General features: G+C 32.4%; 4 protein-coding genes across 9 annotated transcripts in view; 3 read left to right on the forward strand and 1 right to left on the reverse strand.

Moving 5' to 3' along the window:
* Positions 1-379: 379 nt before the first annotated feature.
* On the forward strand, positions 380-7,580 carry CPSF1 (cleavage and polyadenylation specificity factor subunit 1). Its single transcript, XM_031980464.2, has 20 exons — positions 380-654; positions 1,307-1,521; positions 1,599-1,906; positions 1,973-2,223; positions 2,311-2,492; positions 2,567-2,851; positions 2,923-3,096; positions 3,172-3,309; positions 3,384-3,533; positions 3,618-3,779; positions 3,870-4,105; positions 4,221-4,431; positions 4,498-4,664; positions 4,749-4,992; positions 5,082-5,267; positions 5,342-5,590; positions 5,670-5,999; positions 6,106-6,379; positions 6,463-6,592; positions 6,675-7,580. The coding sequence occupies exons 1-20, from the start codon at positions 486-488 to the stop codon at positions 6,859-6,861; spliced, it is 4,248 nt and encodes a 1,415-aa protein (XP_031836324.1). The 5' UTR covers positions 380-485; the 3' UTR covers positions 6,862-7,580.
* Positions 7,526-9,661, forward strand: LOC116428632 (dynein regulatory complex protein 8). Of its 3 annotated transcripts, XM_031980477.1 has the most exons (4): positions 7,526-7,618; positions 8,377-8,617; positions 8,698-8,908; positions 9,002-9,180. In XM_031980477.1, coding segments are annotated over exons 1-4 (576 nt in total). In that variant the 5' UTR covers positions 7,526-7,617; the 3' UTR covers positions 9,125-9,180. The 3 variants fall into 3 exon arrangements, with proteins under 3 accessions (XP_031836337.1, XP_031836338.1, XP_031836336.1); XM_031980478.2 differs by lacking the exons at positions 7,526-7,618; positions 9,002-9,180 and adding an exon at positions 9,519-9,661 and having other exon boundaries at positions 8,256-8,617; XM_031980476.2 differs by lacking the exon at positions 7,526-7,618 and having other exon boundaries at positions 8,256-8,617.
* LOC116428631 (delta(3,5)-Delta(2,4)-dienoyl-CoA isomerase, mitochondrial) lies at positions 9,187-11,499 on the reverse strand. Of its 4 annotated transcripts, none has more exons than XM_031980475.2 (7): positions 11,211-11,499; positions 10,485-10,635; positions 10,327-10,350; positions 10,126-10,253; positions 9,772-10,052; positions 9,541-9,667; positions 9,187-9,456 (listed from the first exon to the last, which is right to left on the reverse strand). In XM_031980475.2, the coding sequence occupies exons 2-7, from the start codon at positions 10,498-10,500 to the stop codon at positions 9,358-9,360; spliced, it is 675 nt and encodes a 224-aa protein (XP_031836335.2). In that variant the 5' UTR covers positions 10,501-10,635; positions 11,211-11,499; the 3' UTR covers positions 9,187-9,357. The 4 variants fall into 4 exon arrangements, with proteins under 4 accessions (XP_031836335.2, XP_031836333.2, XP_031836334.2 ...); XM_031980473.2 differs by having other exon boundaries at positions 10,327-10,415; positions 11,211-11,489; XM_031980474.2 differs by lacking the exon at positions 11,211-11,499 and adding an exon at positions 10,814-11,204.
* Positions 11,500-13,426: 1,927 nt separating this feature from the next.
* for (cGMP-dependent protein kinase for) overlaps positions 13,427-24,627 on the forward strand; it is a 135,663-nt gene continuing 124,462 nt past the window's right edge. The window contains exon 1 of the mRNA XM_031980465.2: positions 13,427-14,094. Coding sequence (XP_031836325.1) covers positions 13,622-14,094 — 473 coding nt within the window. The 5' untranslated portion in view covers positions 13,427-13,621. The remainder of the gene's footprint in view (positions 14,095-24,627) is intronic.

Consider the following 24,627-nt stretch of genomic DNA (forward strand, 5'->3'; position numbering starts at 1 on the left):
CACACGCTATCCGGGGTCTTAGAACCCCCTTACCATTTTCATATCACTCTCTGTCATATCGACTCAGGCTGCTTTTGTATGGGTTAGCTTTATAAGTCAAAAATGCTAAATCGGACCTGCGGGCACTCTAGTGACATTCCCCTCACGAGAAGTTACCCTCCCCATACCAACATTTACCAGTGTTAAACAATAGTACATAGAACTACTCATATACCAGCTCGGCAGCTTCTTGAGTAGAGGTAGTGGGGGAACGCTGCTCCGAGTTACTAGCGTAACGGGAGTAAAGTTAAACATCTCTAGCATACACGTTGACCGTTAATGTACTGGTAACTATGTAATGAAAACAGTATATTTTTTATTCTAATATTGGTACTATACATTGTAGCATGATCTGTAATGCGATAAACTTCAAATGACAACACTATGAGAACTTGTTATGTACATTAACCTGTACGGAATGTGACTTTAGTTTATAACGTTTCGCAATGTATTCAATATGTAAAAGCAGTCATCCCGCTACGGGAGTAGAACACGCGATAACATGTTATTTTTTTAATCGTTTAGAAAAATGTCTTGTAGTAGCAGGCGCAAATATCATCAGAGTATTTCGTTTAATACCGGACGTAGATATAACGAAAAGAGAAAAATACACAGGTATGTTCATCTATTTCATATTTATAATTTGTTAATTCTTCTATCGGTACACCTTGTTGTACAACCCAGAAATACAGTTTCCTTTTGTGCTATAAGTTTGTTTAGCTTGTTTTGATCTAATTGTAAGTCTACAATGATATTTTTTTCCCTTATACTTATTCTTTTTCTTCTTTATGATATACATTCTTTAATACTTCTTCCATCTGCTAACCCCTTGACTACTGTTGGTACTTAAAGTGCTTGAAAAATTTGGTTTTGGCATACTGTTGGCACCTATAAGCATAGATCAAATGTTATTGACAATAACTGCAGTGAAACTCATGTAGATCAGATGTAAGTGAATTTTAATTCAACAATTACATCTTTGATTAGTCATATAGTATATAAATGTGATTATTTTATATTAGTTTAACTTAGTCCAATTCAGTTTTCAATGGTTTCAATATACTTTCTTAGAAATGTGCGCTGACGTAAAATTCTGCCATAGCCAAGGGGTTAATTAGCAGCTATGATCATTCTTACTTTTTATTATCTTGTTAAGAATGTGAACATTGTGCATTGGTTAGTCCAGTATTATGATACATTTTTTTGCTAAGAATTATATAAGATTATTTATTACCATTATTAATCTAAACATTATTTTATTTTTTAGAATCACGCCCCCCAAAAATGAAGTTAGAATGTTTGGCACAATATACATTACACGGAAATGTAATGTCAATGCAGGCTGTTGCTCTTGTTGGGTCACAAAGAGATTCCTTATTATTAAGTTTTCGTGATGCAAAGTTATCGGTTGTAGAATATGATCAAGATATACATGACCTTAGAACAGTATCTTTACATTATTTTGAAGAAGAAGAGATAAGAGTAATTATGTTTAATTTTTATTTAGTTTCAAACATTTAACATATTTGTGGTAAAAATAATTTTATTCATTTCTTTAGGATGGGTGGACAAATCATCACCATATTCCTATTGTTAGAGTAGATCCAGAAGGAAGATGTGCAGTAATGTTAATATATGGTAGAAAATTAGTTGTATTACCTTTCAAAAAGGATCCAAGCCTTGATGATGGAGATTTACTGGACAATACAAAAGTATTATCTAATAAAACTCCTATACTTTCATCATATATGATAGTATTAAAAAGTTTAGAAGAAAAAATGGACAATATAATAGATTTACAATTTTTACATGGTTATTATGAACCTACATTATTAATATTGTATGAACCAGTAAGAACATTCTCTGGGTAAGTTTAACATATCTTTTTGAAATTTTTAATAATTAATATAATTTTAATATAATGTAATTGTAGGCGTATTGCAGTTAGACAAGATACCTGCGCTATGGTTGCAATATCTTTAAATATTCAACAAAGGGTACATCCCATAATTTGGTCTGTGTCAAATTTACCATTTGATTGCTATCAAGCAGTGCCAGTAAAGAAACCGCTTGGAGGAACATTAATTATGGCTGTCAATTCTCTCATTTACTTAAATCAGAGTATACCTCCTTATGGAGTTTCTTTAAATAGTTTGGCAGAGAGTAGTACAAACTTTCCATTAAGTTAGTATTAATTACATTTTACATCTAATACTACTCATACACAATTACAACATGTTTAAATTTGTTAAATGTACTATATAATTGCAGAGCCACAAGAAGGGGTAAAAATAAGCTTGGAAGGTTCTCAAGTTGCATTTATTTCTTCAGATCGTTTAGTAATTTCATTGAAGAGTGGAGAACTATACGTATTGTCTTTGTTTGCTGATAGTATGCGTTCTGTAAGAGGTTTTCATTTTGACAAAGCTGCAGCAAGTGTTTTAACTTCATGTGTGAGTATATTTAAAACTAAATTACATATATCTTATGTTTGCAAAATAGATAGTTGTAATTACTTAACTTATAGGTATGTATGTGCGAAGATAATTATCTGTTTTTGGGGTCACGTCTGGGTAATTCGCTTCTCTTGAGGTTTATTGAAAAAGAATCAGAAAATTTACAAAATACATATGAAAATGAAATAACAATCGAAGAAAATGAAACAGAGGAAACTCCAGCAAAGAAAGTGAAACAAGATTTTATAGGAGATTGGATGGCATCTGATGTATTAGATATAAAGGATCCAGAAGAATTAGAAGTATATGGAAGCGAAACGCATACTTCCATACAAATTACATCATATATATTTGAGGTATATAAGTACATACACATATAAAAATATATATTTAAAAATTTCTTATACTATTCAATGAAATTGTTTAGGTATGTGATAGTTTATTAAATATTGGACCATGTGGAAATATATCTATGGGTGAACCAGCTTTTTTATCAGAAGAATTTTCACACAGTCAAGATCCTGATGTTGAGCTTGTGACAACTTCTGGGTATGGTAAAAATGGTGCACTTTGTGTCCTTCAATGTTCTATACGGCCTCAGGTAATTCTGTTATTAAAATTGCAAAAATTAATCAAGCTTATATTTATCTAATAAAAACATTTGATTATAAAATAGGTTGTAACCACGTTTGAATTACCAGGATGTGAAGATATGTGGACGGTCATTGGTACACTGAATAACGATGAACAAGTAAGACCTGAAGCAGAAGGTTCACACGCTTTCTTGATTTTAAGTCAAGAAGATTCAACAATGGTATTTAAAATAATATACCTTTACCATATTTTTGTTTCCAAGTACAGATACATACAATATTATGTTACTTTTAGATATTGCAAACTGGTCAAGAAATTAATGAAGTAGATCAAAGTGGATTCAGTACACAGGGGAGTACAGTATTCGCAGGTAATCTTGGTGCAAATAGATATATAGTCCAAGTGACTCAAATGGGTGTACGTCTTCTGCAAGGAATTGAACAGGTACGTATAATATTATTACAATAAACTACTTGCATATATACTTATATAAAAAGTTAGTTATAGCCATACGTGTCATAATTATAGATACAACACATGCCTATAGATCTTGGATGTCCAATTGTGCATGCAAGTTGTGCAGATCCTTATGTAACATTATTGTCCGAAGATGGCCAAGTTATGTTATTGACACTCAGAGAAGGTCGAGGAACTGCGAAATTACACGCTCAAGCAGCTAATCTATTATTCGTATGTTAATAATTATAACATTTTTATGTTGTGCTACATATTGTACCGTCGTATTACGTGCAATTAAATTTTTCATAATCCAATTTTTAGCGCCCTCAAATAGAAGCACTGTGTGCTTACAGAGATGTTAGTGGAATATTCACAACGCAATTACCTGAAAATGTAGAAGACGAAGTACCTGAAGAGGAACATAATGTGGAAGAACCACCCATAGTTGGTAATATCGATAATGAAGATGATCTACTTTACGGCGATGCACCAGCCTTTCAAATGCCTGTACCATCGCATACCAAAGTAACTGAAGGATCATCAAAGAAAGCTCCTTGGTAATTCTTTTAATTACTTTTATAATTTATAGTTGTTTTGGTTTTCATTATGATATTAAATTTAATGGAATATCATTTTCCTGGATTAAAATATTAATTAAGTTCTTTTTTATAGGTGGCAAAAGCATTTGCAAGAAATAAAACCAACATATTGGTTATTAGTATACAGAGATAGCGGAACACTAGAGATTTATTCTCTTCCCGATTTACGCTTATCTTACCTTATTCGTAATTTTGGATATGGACAGTATGTATTACATGACAGTATGGAGTCTACAACGCTACAAACAGCTCCAGTTAACGAGATTCCTAATCCTGAAATGCAGGTATTGCAAATACAACAAATCATCAAAAAAGCATAAATATATTTGTATAAACTTATTCTGTTGCAGGTGCGTGAAATTTTAATGGTAGCATTGGGTCACCATGGAAATAGACCGATGTTATTAGTAAGACTTGATTCAGAACTTCAAATATATCAAGCATATAGATATCCAAAAGGGCACTTAAAACTGAGATTTAAAAAATTAGATCACGGTATAATATCAGGACATATAAGGTAAAAATATTCTATGTCTTAATTTAATACTACACAATTGACTACATTTGTTAAACAAATTTCAAGAATTATTTTATTTTTCAGACCTACACCGAAAGATGAAGAAATGCCTACGATGAATGAAACTCGACATTGTATGATGCGTTACTTTAGTAACATTGCTGGATACAATGGAGTATTCATTTGTAGTGATTACCCACATTGGATATTTCTCACAGGACGTGGTGAACTGCGTACTCATCCAATGGGTATTGATGGTCCTGTTACCTCCTTTGCGCCGTTTAATAATGTAAATTGCCCACAGGGTTTTCTTTATTTTAATAGAAAGGTATTGTCATATCTTTATTCGTTATTATCGGTATTAATCGTATTACGTCGTAAGTATGCATATTTATATGCATTTGATTTAATTTTTAGGAAGAGTTAAGGATATGTGTTCTACCAACTCATTTATCATATGATGCTCCGTGGCCTGTTCGAAAAGTACCATTGCGATGTACTCCTCATTTTGTTACGTATCACCTCGAAAGTAAAACCTATTGTGTTATAACAAGTATAGCCGAGCCACTGAAAAGTTATTATAGATTTAATGGCGAAGATAAGGTAAGAGCGTAACTGTGTAGTATGTTATATAAAAATAGTAATATCCTACCATTATATTGTTTCTTTTTCCACAGGAATTTACGGAAGAAGATAGATCAGACAGATTTATTTACCCTTCGCAAGAGCAATTTTCAATAGTATTATTTTCACCTGTTTCATGGGAAACTATTCCCAATACTAAAATTGAACTGGATCAATGGGAACACGTCACTTGTCTAAAAAATGTTTCTTTGGCATATGAAGGTACAAGATCTGGTTTAAAAGGTTATATAGTACTAGGAACAAATTATAACTATGGCGAAGATATTACGAGTAGAGGAAGGGTAAAATCATAATTTTAAAAAAGTTATTTGTTTATACCGAATTGTGCTTTTACTTTTTATTAATAATATTTTGTTACAGATACTCATATTTGATATAATCGAAGTTGTTCCTGAACCTGGTCAACCATTAACAAAAAATAGGTTCAAACAAATTTACGCAAAAGAACAGAAGGGTCCGATAACTGCCATCACTCAAGTCTCAGGTTTTCTAGTCTCGGCAGTAGGACAAAAAATATATATTTGGCAACTAAAAGATAACGACCTTGTTGGAGTTGCATTTATAGACACACAAATTTACATTCATCAAATGTTAAGCATAAAAAGTTTAATTTTAATAGCCGATGTATATAAGTCAATTAGTTTATTAAGATTTCAAGAAGAATATAGAACGCTATCTCTCGTTAGTAGAGTAAGTAAAAATTTATTTATAACTGAATACTTATTAATTTAATAAATTTTTAGCGATTTATTATTATTGTATACAAATGATTAAGAGTGTATGTCCTTTTTTAAAGGATTTTAGACCGGCAGAAGTGTACACCATCGAATACTTAATTGATAATAATAACTTAGGATTTCTTGTGGCAGACGGTGAAAGCAATGTAGCTTTATTCATGTATCAACCAGAATCAAGGGAAAGCCTTGGTGGACAAAAATTGATTAGAAAAGCAGATTTTCATTTAGGACAAAAAATAAATACATTCTTTCGAATTAAATGCAGAATTTCAGATCCTGCAAACGATAAAAAACAATTTTCTGGTGCAGATAAAAGACACGTTACTATGTATGGTATGTTGAAATTAAAAATGAAGAAAAAGTAAATGAAAACATAAAGAAATTCTATATAAAATATTACTCTTATTTTTGTACAGCATCTCTTGATGGCAGTCTTGGTTATATTTTGCCCGTGCCAGAAAAAACATATCGTAGATTACTTATGTTACAAAATGTTTTGGTGTCACATATTTGTCATATTGCTGGTTTAAATCCCAAAGCATATCGGTAATTATTTTACTTAAAATAAGTGTATATTAAGAATGTGTACATTATACATATTATACTATTCAATCATTTTACTTTTTAGTACTTATAAAAGCTTTATCCGAACTCAAGGAAATCCTGCAAGGGGTATTATCGATGGAGATCTAGTTTGGCGTTACCTCTTCTTACCTAATAACGAAAAAATAGATGTGGCAAAAAAAATTGGAACGCGTGTGCAAGAAATAATAGAAGACCTGACAGAAATAGATCGACAAACAGCACATTTTTAAAAGAGTACTTTTTTATCATGTCATGTCAGAGGCATATTTTTCCATAAATGGTGAAATATTTCATAGAGAGAATACTTTTTTTATCTCAATTGAAAATCATTATTCATTATTGTACTTTACATTGCATTTATATTTAATTACAATAATAATGACTTTTAGTATTTTTTGGTCTGTAAAAACTTTTAAGTGTGAATACAAACCAGTTTGAACAATGTAAATATATGTATGTTGATTAGAAGAAATTTTGTATAAAACAAAATCTGCCGATTTCAGAACATAAATTGAGAAGTCATTTTTTATGATGGCTATGGATGTGTATTTAAGAGGATATTTTTAACTGTAAAAATTGAAGCATTTTTACCTGATTTATTAAAATTGTCGCAAAACAAGAAGCATAGTATAAAAATTTACTTCAAACACAATGCAGTCAATATTACAACGTGAATCTACTTTAGCATCAAATTTGGAGGGTCGAACTCGTTTTTCGAGACGTTCAACAAGACGCGAAACACGTCGTATGTATTAATAAATTGCGGATATGTATAATATACTATTAATTACGAAAGCTACACTTTACATAAAAAGTTGTCTTACTGTTAAAGAAAAAGGAAATAAATTTTATACGTATATATATTTAAATGTATATTTTGACTTAAATATTGATCAAACAATTATAAGCCAGGTGTAACAGATGATGCAGTATAAGTATGATATAATGTTTAAAGTTATATTATTGTACACATATAAAAGATTATCAGTAAGTAAAATACTTTCAGTAAAATACAGAGTGATAAATAAAAAGATTTCAATATATTTGTTAGTTTTGATTGTATAGTAAAACTTATCAAGATCCAAATTATACTGTTTTATGGAATATATGTAACAATAAAAAATTGTATGTCAAAGTCATTTTTCATTACTGGACTATGAAATTATATTCAGATATATTGTTTATGATATTCAGCATTAAGAAAGATCCATAACCAAAGGTATATTAAAACATTAAAATGAATAAGTTACATCATTGTTATAGCTAGTAAAATTTTTCATTTTATTTTTAAATGTTCTATAAGAATATCTAAAAAATATTGCATATATCTGTTTAAAAAATATCAGTGACTGAAGAAACCTTATTTTTTGTATCAGAATTTGTTTGTATAAATTAATTTTTGTATATTTTTAAGAAAAAATTTTCCTGCAAATACATATGGTTCTTAACAGTGTAATTTTGTCTTAATAAGTTTTTATGCAACCATAGATAATAAAAATATTTTAATGTTACCATTTACATGGGCAATTTTGTATATTAGAATGTCTAATGTATTATAGTTAGGATAAGATAAAGTACAGGTAAATATACTTGAATTTATTCGCTTAAAGTACATACAATTTTTCAATAAAAAACGTTATAGTATTTCACAGAAAGAAAAAATTGAAATTTGTATTACTTTTTAAGAAACTACTTTAGCATGTTAGGTTTGGAAATTTATGTTTATTTAAGGTTTTCATATACAGTGTCTTCAATAGAACCAACACTACTAGAGAAAAGACTTTGTGAGGCATTTGATGTTTTCGATACTTCAAAAATCGGTGAAATAGATGTTAGAGATTTAGGAACTATTATTAGAGCATTGGGATGCGTTATTACGGAAGCCGAATTACAAGAGATACAAGTTGAAGTGGAAGATGTAGAAAATAATTCTGTGCCCCTAAATAGATTTGTAGAATACATGAACAAAGCTATTAACGAACGCAAGTCAGTTATATAGAAATTTTAACTATAATTATGTTTACATTTTACCTGATTCAAACTTGAATTTTACATCATATATTCAGGTTTAAACCAGCTGAACCAGAAGACCTATTAAAAGCATTTCAATTGTTAGATCCTGAAAATCGAGGCTACATAATGCGTGACGTTTTAGAAAAAGCAATTATGGAAATTGGTGAACCATTTTCAGAACAAGAAGTAGCTGACATGATGGTTATTGCATGTGATCCAGAAACGAAAAGAATTAATTATGAGCATTATATTAATTTACTAATTGTACGTATGTCATATTTTTCTATAGAATACAGAATGGTTGTTATTCAAATTAAATCAAATGATATAAAGTATATTTGTATAAATCATTTATAGGTAAAAATATCTAATGAAAGAAATGTGTATTCAATTGTTGATGAAATGGATGCAGCTAGATTACAAGCTGCACCTAAAAAGCGTAAATTAGAAGACCTTCTTAGCAGCTATAAAGTAACTTAACTTATTCAAAAGACATCATTGTTAGACTTTTTAAATTAAAAACATTTAGCAAAAAAACAAAATTAATTATAAAAATGCATATAAAATATATATTTATAGTGTACAATATGTAAAATATATATACTCATATAATAGGGTAAATATATTCATATAAAAATATTCCATTAAATTATTCCCAAATTATACATCAATATTATTTTGAATATAAAAAGAATATGAATATAAAAGAACAGTTACAGTTTTGAAAAAACTGGAGTTTCTGATTTAATAGCCTGTGCCATTGCTGCATTTGCAAAATCCTCACTTTGAAGCATAGACTGATTAAGCATTGCCTATAAATAAAATTAAAGAATAAGGTATTTACATTCATATAATGACAATTGTATTATTTTAGGTGGAATAATATTACAGCTTACAATATGATCTAAACCCTCTTGAACGGAGTGATCTCTTGAGTAAACCAAACTTAACTTTGAACCTTGCACTGCAACTGGACTTTTACTTGCTATTGTCTTTGCAAGTTCCATTGATCCTTCTAATAAGCTGGAAGAAATGAAAACTATAATGCACTAAATTGTTCACATGAGTATAAACTAAATAACATATTAAGCAATTATATATTTATATTTAATATAAATAAATTTTACCTTTCTTGATTTTCAAATGTACGACTAACAAAACCATGTTGTAAGGCTTCAGAAGCTGTAAATTTTCTTGCAGTATATACAAGTTCCCTAACTAAGCTATCAGAGCCTATAATTTTGGGAAATCGTTGCAATGTACCCACATCAGCAGCCATACCTATATCGACTTCTTTTATTTGAAACCATGCATCTGAAGAACAATATCGAATATCAGCTGCCGATATCATATCTACTCCAGCACCAACACATGCACCATGTACGGCTGCAATTACAGGTTTTGGACACTAAAAAGGTATAAATAATAGAACATATATACTTTAAATAAATTCTTAACTATAAACATAGACAATGAAGAACCTTTTCTATAGCACTAAGGCTATCTTGATATTCTTTTATCATAAGTTGCAATATTTTGCATTTTCGTGCAACATCTTCTTGTTCTGCTAATTTTGGGGCAAAGTTTACTAAGTCCTGAACATCAATACCTACAAAATTAATTTCAAAATAATTTGAAACTATTTTTTATAAAATTATCATATAATTAAAAAATCAATGTACCTGCACAAAATCCTTTGTCGGCACCTGAAAGAATAATAACTCTGCACTCTGGTTCTACTGCTAACTCATTAAAGCATATTTTAAATTCTCTATGAAATCATTAAATAAAAACAATGTTAAGTTTTAAACGTAATACTAATGAAAATATCAATACATACTTCCACATAATATCATTCATGGCATTAAGCTTTTTAGGTCTGTTTAATTGTACCATATAAATAAATTGTTGCGGCACTGATATTTGTAATGTCTTATATTTTTTAGAATTTTCTGCATTACTGTAACTCATCTTGCAAAAGTATTGTATTTCTAAAAAAAATTGTCTTAATTTTTATTAACAATTACATACAATATATATATATATATAATTATGAAGAGATAAAATGAAAAGTCTATATTTAAATAATTTGCAATTGCTTTCTAATAAAATAAATTGAAACACTATACCATAAGTAAATACTTATATAGTTGTGTAAAAATTTCTTACGTTTTCTAGTAACGCCCACAAAAAATTGACGTTTAAGCGTATGAAAAATCATTTTCGTAATCAAAAAGAATTGCCCAAAGCCTTTAATTTTTATTATATCTAATCTTGAGATTTCTTACGTGCTGGCAATACACATGTATAGTATACTATGTTTTTATGGACTAATACATACATAAATAATAAACAATTATTGTACTTTATTCAGAGAGATAGTAACCTGACTCAATTTTACTTTTATACATTTTATTTTTAAATGAAAATATACACGTATATGTATTTGTAATAAAAGTACGTTATTTAATAACGATTATAACTTATTATTACAGTTGTAATAAAATAATTTTTAACAAATATCGTTTTTTAATAACATGTCGACTAATGAAAGTAGAACTCTCACTTTTTTGTGGAAAGAAAATAGTTGAGTGCTATATCACCACCTGTATGAAGCACTCTGGTTTGGCGATTTTTGTGCGAGTACTTTTTGCCTAGAGAGTTTTGTGCAACAGTTTCGCGCCTGCCTTAATTTTAGTACAGACTTAAGACAGAGTTGTCTAACTCAGTAGTGCCTAACATACTCTCCTTACACTTCTACTTGAAAACAGAGTTCCCCCATTACCTTTATTCAAGGCGCTGCCCGAACTCTGTATGTGAACAGTTTTATGTAGTGTTCAATATAACTGGTAAAAGTAGGTATGGAGAGTTACTAGAGTGCCAGCGGGTACCGATTTAGCATCCTTGCTTTAAGTACATAGATACTTACTTCCTATTTATAAGCTGACTAGGGATTTGGTCTTCCTTCATCGTTTGAATAAATCGCATCTGAATGTAACCATCGATGAGTTTCCCTTCAACATCCGAGGTAATTCGTCAGATTCAAAATCCGTCCCCTCCGCGTTTTGTAGTTCCATTTTGGAACTTGTGCCGGGAATTGCTACCACAATTGACTTAAAATTTTTGTGGAGCAGAGTATCTGCGTGAAATCCGAGAAGTTCGAAGGCTCGTTCATGTAAACCGCAACCGGTGCAATGCGAGTATGCTTGACATCGTTTCATAGTACGCTTATGCAAATAGAATTCAATGTATTACTAGCAAAAGGTTTTCGCAATTATCTCGAAAACTATAAGGCTGGAAAACTTTTATCAAAGGAAAAAGTTATGTAAAGTGTGCATTTTTGGATTTTTCAATTCCAGAAAATTCGAGAGTAGAGCAGGGGAACTGGAGTATTATCTGTTCAAAATTTTTAACTGAATCTGTTGGGTAAATTAATACTCATTGGATATGGTACAAATGGATAGGACTTGGATCGCTATTTTCTTCGGGATAGAAGATTACCTTCTATAGGTTGAATGTTTTTTTTACGTTGAAGATTATATGGTGTCAAAACTTTTCAAAGTTTATTGTTGTACTTGAAATGCTATCAGTAAACATACTAGCAATATAACTGTTTTAAACTATATATTTTAAACTTCACTTTAATATCTCAGAAATACAAAAAAATTTGAAATTTAGTTCGTTCTTGACTGACCCATTTTAGTTTGCGAGATAGCTTACATTTAGTTGCAATTTTCAATGCGTCCCATGATTCTTTTTAGCAGACAACTTATATGTAAAGATATACATTCTAAGCTTTAGTTTCATTCATGCATTTTTTACTGTGTCGACATTTTACAAAATTATCCAGAAAAGGTATGTAATGTGTCTAGTAAAATTATATTTGTGGATTTTATGAAAGTTCGCACGTTTGGTCACTTATGGACTGTGTTCTGTAAATCCTAAAGTTTGTGTTCTTCTAACCAGGTAGAGTCCGCTAGTGCACTAGGGAATTCTTAACGGTGTCGGTATTACAGAACAATAGACAGAAATCAGAGCAGTCGGTAAAGTCAGATTTCCGCACTAACCTCATCGACCGAAGCGACTACAAAGTTCGACGCGCAACCTCGTGGCGCAACCCAAAAGAAAATTTAAATTTTTAGCAGGAATCGCGATGAACCTCAAAAAGTAGACATTAGATGCACAGCACACAGTAACCAAAAGCAAAATAATCATAGTAAACCTTGTAGAAATAGTCGTGTATGTGATCTCTTCGCAGTGATATCATTTATGTAAAATGAATGTTCGAAAACGGAGAAGTAAAAACCAGAATAGACACCAAAAATAGAACTAGGGAAATGAAAAAGTTAGTCACAAAAAACGAAGAAACAATACCGACGGTGGTAACGAGGATCAGACGAATAGATAAATCAACCTGAAAACCAAGAACCAAAGACTCATGACTAAAAGCAAGAAAAAGCTGGATGAATGTTAAAAGACACAAGGATACCGAATCGGAAAGCGAGGAAGAATACCGGCGACGCTGAAGAGGAACAAGAGAATAGAAATGCTACCTGAGAAATAAAGACGACCACCGCGCTGACAGTGTTTAAAAAAAGGGGGGAAAGAGATAGCACAGTCGATGACAAGCAGAGCCAGAGAGAGGCCGAATGCTTGGTGAAAGAGAGACCAGCCGACAGTGTGGGAAGCAGGCGGGAAGGAGAACCTCGAGTGACGAGGAGAGCTATCTGTTAGGGGTGCGATGGTGGGGAGGAGGAGCGACAGAGACAGGCTGGCCGCTTGGCACGAGGGAGGAGTGAGACGGTCGCGATCGTCGGAGTTCGTCATGGGAGACGGTGGAGAACGTTGGTCCTCCGGTGTCGGAGAGCGCGGAATCGCGGAGTAGAGCGAGCCGACGACGCACCACCGGTCTCTCCGGGTCCGCGCTTCTCGCCGCGGCTCCTGTTACTTTCCTCGCGGCCGTTCCGTTCGGGTTGAATGAACGAGGGTACCAAGTGTAAAGTGCCGATCGGCGACGCCTGCGTGTCTATGCGCGTGTGCTTCGACTCCTTGTGCTTCTCGTCGACGCAGCAGCGGCTCGCCGACGAGGAGGACGCCCCGCAGCTGCCGGCGCACGGCGCGGTGGCCGTGCTCGGGGCTGGCCACCAGAGGCCCGTCTCGAACGTCACCGGAGCTACCGCGATCACCACGATGGGCACGCTCCGGGAGCTCCAGGAGCTGTTGCGTGTCAAGGACGAGAGGATCGCCGAGCTCGAGGCGATCCTTTGCCGCCGCGATGCTGAGATACAGGAGCTCAGAAGTCACCTCGACAAGTTCCTCAGTGTGCTACCGTTTAAATCACCCCTGACACCGACGAAGCCTAGGCCCAGGAAGCAACGGGCTCAGGGGATTTCCGCGGAGCCACCGCTCCAGGAGTTCGCTTCGTTGACGGTTGTTGATAAAAATGACAGGTTGGTGTTTATCATTGTGATACGTATCGGTTGAATTTTTCGTCGTTTTTCATGATACTTGTTAACCAGTTACTCGGCACTTTGGAGGGTTTTTGAGGATGTTGATGGTGGTTGTAAGTCTTAGCAGATTCTCTGCAACGAGAATAACCATTTGTTTCGGCTATCTCGGAGCTGTTAAGTTGCAGGTTAACCACTTAGCGTCGCGCATGCGTGCGACACTCATGCATGCATGTTTACTCGATCGCGGTCGCTACGCGTTCGATTGGTGGTCGTGATTCAACCCATCTCGTTCTCCATGTGGAAAGATACATACCGTGTGTTGGAACTTCTGCTGGCAGATTCCAACGTTTAAAGGGTTAATCGGTTTTCACGGAACAGCGAACCATGCCGCCTTTTGCCGGTTTGTTTTTGTTCGATCTAGCTACGGCTGATACGGTGTCGTCATGCATTTTTAGTGTAGTGTCCGTGATGTTTGAAAATTGGTATAGGAAAATTATGTTGAACTTGCACGTAATATGTAGAATTGAAAAGGTAGAGTCAAGGCCGTAACTTATTAGCTTTTAATAACCCGTTTTCTTTTATAATGTATTTTAACAGGTTCGCTATTAGCATTTATTTCGGTTACAGTGAAGTCTTTATAGTTGTAATATTTGATTAAATGTAACATATCGTCTTTATAAAAATATACATAAAATTTAGGAAAAACATACCGTCAACTTCCTGCAAATTACACCATACGCAAGAATTTTAGATGAAAGTACGTCCTTACTAGTGAAAGTAATTTATTTTTCTTTAAACAAAATGCCAACTGTTGATAGTTACAATTATGTGACGTTGGTAGCAAAAGTGTTAATAAATTCAAATATTGCAACAAAAATATGCTTTTATATCCTTCATATTTACTGCGGTATAAACAGTTTTTAAATCGTGTTAGGATAGCCATTTCTTGATCGTATTATACTAAATTTAAATATTCTTCATCACGTGACTCATACATTAGATTTTAGTTACGTCAGGTATTCGATTAGTCAAGTTAAATTGAAATTTGGAATTAATGAAATAACCACCTGTCATATGATTTATTTTACAACTATGATAAAAATACTTTATCGTTAACAATGTAACAGAATAAAGAATTTTATATTTATTTTGTGTCCAAGTTTACTCTAAAAGTTAAACAGTGATCATAGAAAGGTGATATTTAATTTATATTAAAAATAAAGAAATAACACATTTAGATGTGTCAAATTCAGTTTAAAATTTTCATCACGAGTCTGACACGATATTATAGGAGAAGGGATAAATGGTTCTTTGAGTGTTAATTTTATTGTATACATATATTTTGTTTGAGTATATTTAACGATTAATCTAATGGGAAATATTTGAGCAAATTTTTGACGTGTGCGCGCCATTTACTAGAATATTGTACCGCCATTACTGACGCAAATCTTCGCGGTGTGATGCGCTCGTATGATTGCAGTATCGGTTTACACCTATTTACCGGCGTCGAGCGTTTCTTTCATTTGTTCGATATACATTCTATTTACTTGCTTGCGGTATTAACTGTCGCATTCGATTTTAATAAGCTTTCAATAAGTAATTTTATATTAACGTTAATAGTTTTAGTAGGTGAAATGTACTTAAGTTGCATCATTGTTTAAATCGATTGCTGAAATTATTATTTCGACTGTTTTCGCCGCAAACGTTGATTCGTTTCTCACGTACGATGTTTTGAAAATTTCTCGCGTAATATTCCACGAATTGACCGGTCTTTGCCAAACAATCGTTTAACGTTTAATATTTGACATAACAGTTTTACGAGAATTGTTATCGAAAACCCGGCAAAATGTTACTATTCTATCCATTTTCCTTGGTAATTTCTTTTGTTTTGTTTTAAAAATACTGTACTCGTAATTGAAAATGAATTTCAGTAAATTTATGCAGACAAGTTATGTAACATACATGAAATAAGTAATGTTTTAACAATTTTAAATACTTGATAGTTAATAAGCTGAGCAAACTGATACACTTACAAGTCAAAAAAACCGGAAATTTCGGGAACTTTGTTACCTCCATCGTCGTTTTTAGTACGTTGGAAATGAACCAAGAATTTCACTGCCTTTAATTTAATTTTATTTATATTATTTATATAATGTATATAATACACACCTGACTACCGATTTACGCGAAAATCCATCCCCCGTGGGTTCGTTTTACGCGAACGAAAATCGCGTAAATAGAGCCTGTCGGTACAAGAGAAAACAGAATATTGAAGAGAAAAGCTGATATAAGTTCTATAAACACGTATTTATTTCACATAGCTTAACAAAGGAAAGAATAATAATGATATTTTAGGAAACGAAAGTATATTTTTTTCGCTGTTACTAAATTCAGATCGCGTAAATTGAGATCGCGCGTAAAAACTACGCGTAAATAGTATTCCAATTTACCGCGTAAAAGGCTCGCGAGAAAAAGGTCCGCGTAAATCGAGGGTCAGATGTATATCAAATATAAATGTCCGAAATAATAATTAAAATAGAAATGAAAATAAGAATAAATACAAAATAAAAATGAAGGGCAACAATGTTTATCTGAATTTCATTACTTCTTATCTAATTTTGTTTATTCCAATATATCAAATATGATTGTTTGAAATAATGATTAAAATAGAAATGAATGTAAAAATAAACGTGAAATGAAAATAAAGAACAACAATATTGTCCGAATGAACGAGCCAACTCGAATTTAGGAAAGTTTAACGACGAGTCAGTCTCGGCCATTGTTTACACAAATGTTGTAAGCTGAAATAAAACGAGGACAGAGAAAGATGCAGAAGAACGAGGCGGCAGGTTGTCGTAAAATTGCTTCTGAAATGGAATTGAAAACACCTCATAGTCAGCGCGTTCACTATGCAAATCCGCAGTTTTGTTATTTAACATTCTAAACGCTCCTCCATCTGAATAACAAAGCATGGCTAATGTATTATACGTTCGGCCGAGCTCGATCGAAAAGAACGCGCTTGCAAATATGAATGCAGCGATAAAAATAGATATTCCTCTTTCGGTGTTAAGCGAATTCCTGAACTTTGTACTATTTGCTAGATTTCTCGATTTCGTGTTCGTATCGATTTCACGATTATCGGGAGAGAAACGATTTCAGATATTTTACAATCGTATTTTCGAGTTTGTGCAATTTTATCCGTTTTCGAAAGAAATATTCTCGAATAATTCATTCGAGACTTTTGAAAGTTGACAGAATATAATAATGGAAAATCCCTGTCTTTTTTTAAATTTCGAATGAAAGGACCATCATTATTATATTTATAATTATAATATATTTATCACTACAATTTTATTATTATATTCACGAATTCTATTCATTTGTATTCGTTCAGCAAATTCTATTATTAGTTTCAGTTAGATCGAAATGGACGTTACATTTATGAACTGGTTACGACACTGCACTAAAGAATTTTGAATAATTGTTGGCATATTTAATGTAAATTGTCCCGACGTATACTGTAAAAGAAAACACCTGAAGACTCGTTTCTTCTCGTTTCCAGTAATTTAGCGAACTTTATTCGAAATTTGTTTCACAGCGAAATAAGTGTTACGTTTGCATAATGCCTGATTGTAGTGTTCTATATAATTATGAACAATTACCGGCATGTTTTAACGCGAATCATATAACGCGTATCGTGAAAGAGAACACTTAAATACCGTACTACATTTTCGCATTTACTACTTCCTCCGATGTGCATTAGTTTAGCGAGGTACATTAGACATTCATTCGCACGATAGCTTCTCGATGGAAATAAATATTCCATTTACAAGATGGCCGAATCGAACAGCGCAATAATTGCGAACAATTACTGGCGTGTTCGGACGCGGATCGTGCCGCACACGTGTATCGTAAAAGAAAATACTTAAATACGATCTAATTGCCTTTCACCGTGGCCAAGTATCGATCATTCGCGAATTACGGAATTTACATACGATTACGCAACTATAAACCGTGACTTTATTCGTTATTTATATGAACGTTGCGCAGTTGATTTGAATATTTCAATCGAAAGGGCACGGCAATTAAAGAAGAAAAGAAACGATTTTTATGTTACTCCGTGTAGTGGCCGACAATTGAGAGGTGCAGAATAATAATGATCTAACTATGCACTCTTTCTAATATAAATACTGAATACTGATATTACAATGTTGTTAGTAGTGTTAATTAGTATTAATCTCTAATGTTAGTGATAATATTGTTGTAATAAAAATACTACAATATTATTGGAATAATTAATTATTATTAATCTTTATATTAGTGATTACAATATTCTGGAATATAATGTTACAATACTACAACATTATTACAATAATTAATATTATTTAATAGTATTTAATATTTTTCAATAATGAATACAATATTTCTCGAGAACTCAGAAATAAGAGTTAGACCACTAATATTCTGTGCCATCCAATTATTATGTTAGTTATCCGATGTTCGGCATTTAACAAGTTGGATAATTAAAAGTTGTCCAATTATCCTGGTTTAATACACCAACGAACAAACTTGAATTCTATTTTCGTCATGGTGGCGCACTTTATGGTGTATTTTGAGATACATCGAGACCGCGTCGCCTACTAAAAATAGCCGAACAAGCGGCCATTAAAATCTGCATATCGCGAGATGTAACGGGATTCTATATTTATCTTGAAACTGCACGGATATTTTATTACCTCTGTAAGTAATCTGATTGTACGTCTGTATTATAAAATTACATGTTTGTAAAACATAATTCCCTTCAGTTAGTGTTTTAATTTTTGCAAATTTCCTACAAACTACAGCTTTTGGTTTATTTGGATACTTTAAGTTTACAAAATGAAATATCTATAATGCATAATATAAATAATATGCTTTTCTAAAGTTAAAATTCATGATAATGAATTGTTTAATTTCTTTTTAATCAAATAATCTACATAAATGATTATTGCAATGAGACAAGGTATTACTGGAATGTTTGAAGATACTTTAATTTGAACTATTATATATCAGCACGCAGCATTATGAACCCTTCACGGACGAACGTCGACATTTCAGCGAGATGAAATTTTCATATTCTGAAAACGAAGTCGCGAACAAATGATTCAATTACTTGAAGAGCAACAAATCAGCACGTAGTCTCTCTTTTTTCTATTAATTAAGCGATCGATACATAATTTAGCTCCATCTGTTGATGGTTTTGTACATTTCAAAGAATCTTCGTCTGCAAAGGGTTAATTTTTCTGTCGTCTAGTAATTTATTAAAATATGGAACCAGTTTGTAGATGACTTTAACCGAAATCTAAATGTATGTATATAACTTGTTTCGTCTGTTGTTTTTCATTTTAAATAAGTTACTGAAAAAGTTGGTAAATTATTCATTAATCCGTTGCGGAAATAGAAGCAGATACCTGCTGAGTAACGTGTTTAAAACCTGTTATCGCTTATTTAAATTGTATATTTACTATTTTAAATATGTTAGTCATCGGTTGTGTTTCTTTCCTTAAACACTCTATGAAACACTTGTTGAAGAAATATTGCATTACTTGAATGTTTAGAATTAAACATTGTATTATTGGGAGATACATCACAAATTATTCTATGCGGGCAATCTGCAATAAAAAATTGTATTATTATATTTATATTATCATTATAGAATGCAAGAGTTCATAATTAAAAAAGATATTTATATAATGCTGAGTATGAAACTACTAGTCGTAAGTTTGCAAATTTGATTCAAATTAATCTTACAACTAGATTACATAGAAGTTTTACAATTGTTTTTACCTTTTAAATGAAACACATATTTTTCAAACAATTGAACAGTTTTTGCTATTTGATATGATCGAACAAGATGAAAAAAATTTCATAAATGTTACAAGAATTCATCGAATTAATCCTTTTTACAAATTACTTTTCTTTTTACATTCCATTTGTTGCTTCTGTGGTGAAAGCGTATGCAGCTGACACTCCTTCAAATAAAAGTAATATTCTAGCGAAGCAAATGTCTGTTAGAAATTGTAGATTCGGTTCGTTAATAACATACCAAAATTTGTAAACTTCAAATTTCTTTTTGTAACAGAAAAATTGAAAAATTGTACTACGGTTATTACATTATTTACGAGCTGATAGGATTTTTAACATCAGTTACACAAATTACCATTTAATTCCAGTTTCTACTCGTAAGTCATCGCGAATATTCCATATAATCAAAGCTGTAAATCTTCGCAACAAAAACTCTGATTTCACCATATTTCTGAAAACGCACTTTCACCGTGTTGAATTTTAATCGATTCTTATAATGTGAAGTAATCGTTGTATCGCCTGCTCGTGGTTATTTCAGAATCCAATTTTACAACAATCTTTCCTTGTGTTTTCACGTTTTCTCAGACTTTCCAAACGAGTTGTTTGAATTTAATAATGCTCGAGTCCAAGTAATTAAAAAATAATAAAAACTTATAAAACGAAGTATGCTTTGAATAATCTGTATTTAAATATCTCATTCTTATAACTATATGATATTAATTTAATAAAGTATGCTCAAACTGGGAAACATTAAAAAAAATAAATTTCATTTTTAACCACATTTTTAGAGGTTGGAAAATACTGAAATAAACAGAAAAATGTTATCGATTATAAATAAAGAATAAATACTTTGGACATTGGTGCGCGTTTTAAATATTTTTAAGCAAAATAAATCATTTCAAAATCAATAAGCGATTGGAAAATGAATAAAAACACGATTAATTTGGTGTGTCATGTCTCTGTTGTGAATAGAACAGTTTATTTAATAATTTAAAATTTCATTCTGATTTTTTGATAAACAAATATTCAGCTGTCACTGAATTACTTAATATTCAGGTTTGCAGATATTAAAATTCTTCAGATACTAAGCATACGCAGCAGTAATTCACAGCTTGCATAATAAGAAGCCGAAGCATGTAATGAAAATTCTATAGATCTTTCCGCCCCCATGGTTCATTAAAGTAACGTAGGATGTCTGAGTACAATGATGAATCTCATTAACGAAAGACATAAGTTTTTTATTGCCTTGAAAAGAAATGTTGAATTTGGATATAAATGTCGTTGCCCGTGTAATTGGCGGACAATATATGCAGTCATAATTGTTTACGAAAATACCTGATATGCATTCACATATATTTTACTTTTTATTCATACAAGATAAGAGTATTTAGAATTGATAATAAAATCATGGAAATGATAATTACAACTATTACTCATAGCGGTAGGATGTTAATTAACTACTACAAGAAATAATAATTAGTTCAACTTTTAATAAATATTTTACATTCATACCGAATGTGGAGTTTGTCGATTCATGTTAAAATTATTTTAATTTTACAGTGATTTTTAATTTAAATAATTATTTTAGAATAGAGTTAAAGAGAAATGTAACGTGTTTATACGGGGTGTTGGTTAATATGTGACAGAATATTAAGCAGCGGTTTTCTGTGAATAATTAAGAGGAAAGTCAAGAATAGAAGGGTTGCGGTTCCAACTTCGTTATCAAGCTATCAGCGATTAAAAACCTCTTTGAACTATGACAACAATGGCCAATAATGACGCGCGTGAGGCAGGTCAAAACGAGCGAAGACATTGACGTGTCGTGCTAGAGACAGAAAAAGAGAATTTAACTAACGCGCCACTATCGGTGAATTTTAATTGTTTATACCTTGGAAATAAAATTGTGACTTCTTTAATTTTAACTTTCGTTTAATTTGACATTTCTGAACATACCATAGAAGGAGTATTGCTTTAAAAATGTAATGTAAATGAAATTTCACCACGTTTGGAATCCAGTAAATTAATGAAATAATTTAATGAAATTAGAGGGTAAATTACAGGGTATTTTTCAAGAATTCCTCAGGAGTAGAAATTCGATATTTAATTTCCGCTATTAGGTGGTTAAAATGTAGATTTAAATAATGAAGGAGAATATGTTTTAGATTAACCTATTTGCATTATACGGAAAAATGGAAAATTGGTCTTTATATATGTATGTGGATAATAATTTGACACATTAATTTCAATTGTTTTGCACGGTATGAAAGTACTTGAAATGGTCAATGCATATAGCCACGACGCAATTATTGTATTCATAAAATGTACCTTCTCTTTTTTTGTGATATACAAACTACACAATGTTTGCGAGTTTTATGCGATGAACTTGTTTCAATAAATATTGGAAAATGTTGACCAGTATAATATCTTGATGGTAATGATGGACATGGTGTGACTGTTCGTGTTCTTGTTCATATGCGCTCTAGTTATAATGTCCCAAAAAACGGCACGCATATATGCGATTCAGTGATACAAACCAGAAAAAATCCGCGTATATAGGAGCTGGTGATGCAAATGGGTTAAAAACAGATTTGTTCATCCTCATTTTTAAAAATAAAGGATACATAGAATCTAATGAAATCTTAAAAATAAAGAATATAAAAAACTGTGTTATTTATGGGATGACCCAATAATATCTTTTCTTGTTAGTACCAAGAAAAGGGACTGCCGCTTGTCTCATGTCGAAGAGCGTGAACGCGATTGACCGAGGCGCAAAAATAGAAGTTTCATCGATACACGGTTTCGAAGTGTTTGATTTATTATGGTGTTCGGCTATTTTTGTAGCGTAAGCAGGACAACGACGCGCCTCGGACGCGGAGATGCGTGGGCGTGCGAGGCCGGCGCTAACCGGCAGAGCCTCACGGATTTGCATTCCACAGTCTAAGGCGGGCGCCTGTGGTAGGCGTTGCATTAGCTTCGGTAAATGCAACTGAATGCACTTCTCCGATATCGCCGATTCCCCGTAACGCTCTTGTGAAACCCATTCGTCGCGGTTTTTTCTGTTTTCCCCCTTCATCGCTTTTTTCCCCCTGTTTCTTTCATTTCACCTCGTCGTACGAGACTTTCGATTCTTCCTCAGGGAACGGAGAACGTTTCGATGAGATTTTATCGCGTGTAATCGCTGTTAGAGATTTGATATTCTTACAGGTTGGCGATACATGCACCCACTACTATCGTGTTTTTATGTACTTTCTTCTTGTATTCCTTTTCTGGTTTCTGTTTCATAGCTGGTTATAGAGATCGCCTCGTACAAGTGTGCTTGTTTTACTTTTATTTTGTAATTTGCCCCTTATACAGATTTGTCTATTCGAATCGTGACGTTGGCTTTCAATCAAGAAGCACGGGCAATTTATGCAGAGCTCTGAATATAACTGTGTCATTAATTATGCGTAACTGTTAGCACGATATGTCAACAGTCTGGAACGTTCAATTAGTTTCGACGAAACAAGCTGTTGGGGGCCTAAAGAGTTTCGCAATCATTGAGTTGACCATACGTCCAATGATATAAACCTACACTGAATCACGACAACAGTGGGTGAAAGAGAATTTTATTCGTAATAAACAATATGTTTATCACACAGTAAAACAATGAATCAAAATCAAATCGCACGCACAATATAGGCATTCGGATACATTCATATCACTCGTGCGTTGTAATGTGTTCACTATCATTAACACTAAAACTGTAGAACAGCTGAATTTACTTGCTTCAAGAGTGCATCTATTGAAGCTTTAATTGATTTACAATTCAGTTTGCCTATTGCTAAATCAATTTCTTTAATCATTTCTCAGAAAAACATCTGTTATATTTTTAATAATTGCAAGAAGAAACAATCAGGTATGGGCGATTTCGATCCGTCTGGTAGTTTCAGTGTTAAGATATGAAGAAGAACAGTTTTTCACCCCTTAAACGTGAATACCGATAACTACACACCGATTACTAAAGTGTAAATTAGTTGTATCGTATTACACTGCAATTAATGCAGTCGGAATGTAAATTAAAAATCCAACTAGATATTGACAATGGCGATGTCGAATTCTATTGTAAAAGAGTTTACATGCTAGTTCTATATATCTACGTTACAAACTTCTAGTTACAAACTCAATTTCATATGGGTTATTTTGAAAATTTGTGTATGTCATCTGTTGTATTTTTAATAATTGTAAAAAGAAGAAATCAAGAATGGCTCGTTTTGACCCGTTTGGTAGTTTTAGTGTTATGCACAAATATCCGCTTGGTGAATGTTACTTCTTATCCCTGCACTCTCGCTAACAATCGCTGCTAATGCATTCATTATCAGATTATACGATGTCGATTGGCGCCATTCGTGGTGTCGGGTTTCTGTCGATCGAGAGTTTTATGGGAATAATGCACTGCGGTTCACACAATTGTTTTTTTATTGTATATTTTAAGTTGCGTTAATCCCATTTGGTGTTTAGCAACTACTTTAAATTATGCAGATGATTATCTACGTATATGATTGTATCGTCTATTCTTTAATTCTGATTGAATGAGGTTGATTAAATGAAGTATACTATTTTGATATCTCTAAAAAATTTCAAAATATTAGAGCGTGAGTGAATTGTTCGGATTACTCCTTTAGGGTCTTCTATTATTTGATATTTTCTTTT

The sequence above is a fragment of the Nomia melanderi genome, chromosome 1 (genome assembly GCF_051020985.1).
Source record: "Nomia melanderi isolate GNS246 chromosome 1, iyNomMela1, whole genome shotgun sequence".
Lineage (NCBI taxonomy): Eukaryota > Metazoa > Arthropoda > Insecta > Hymenoptera > Halictidae > Nomia > Nomia melanderi.

Excerpts from the sequence above, each read along its gene's own strand:
- LOC116428632 (XM_031980476.2), top strand. The coding sequence starts at position 8,331 with ATGTTAGGTTTGGAAATTTATGTTTATTTAAGGTTTTCATATACAGTG. Across the intron at positions 8,618-8,697 it reads AAAGCTATTAACGAACGCAA|GTTTAAACCAGCTGAACCAG; the intron begins GTCAGTTATATA and ends TCATATATTCAG. Across the intron at positions 8,909-9,001 it reads ATTATATTAATTTACTAATT|GTAAAAATATCTAATGAAAG; the intron begins GTACGTATGTCA and ends AATCATTTATAG.
- CPSF1 (XM_031980464.2), top strand. The coding sequence starts at position 486 with ATGTATTCAATATGTAAAAGCAGTCATCCCGCTACGGGAGTAGAACAC. Across the intron at positions 3,780-3,869 it reads AAGCAGCTAATCTATTATTC|CGCCCTCAAATAGAAGCACT; the intron begins GTATGTTAATAA and ends TCCAATTTTTAG. Across the intron at positions 5,268-5,341 it reads GATTTAATGGCGAAGATAAG|GAATTTACGGAAGAAGATAG; the intron begins GTAAGAGCGTAA and ends CTTTTTCCACAG.
- LOC116428631 (XM_031980472.2), bottom strand. The coding sequence starts at position 10,865 with ATGATTTTTCATACGCTTAAACGTCAATTTTTTGTGGGCGTTACTAGA. Across the intron at positions 10,636-10,813 it reads TGTGGGCGTTACTAGAAAAC|AAATACAATACTTTTGCAAG; the intron begins GTAAGAAATTTT and ends AATTTTTTTTAG. Across the intron at positions 9,668-9,771 it reads ACATTTGAAAATCAAGAAAG|CTTATTAGAAGGATCAATGG; the intron begins GTAAAATTTATT and ends CATTTCTTCCAG.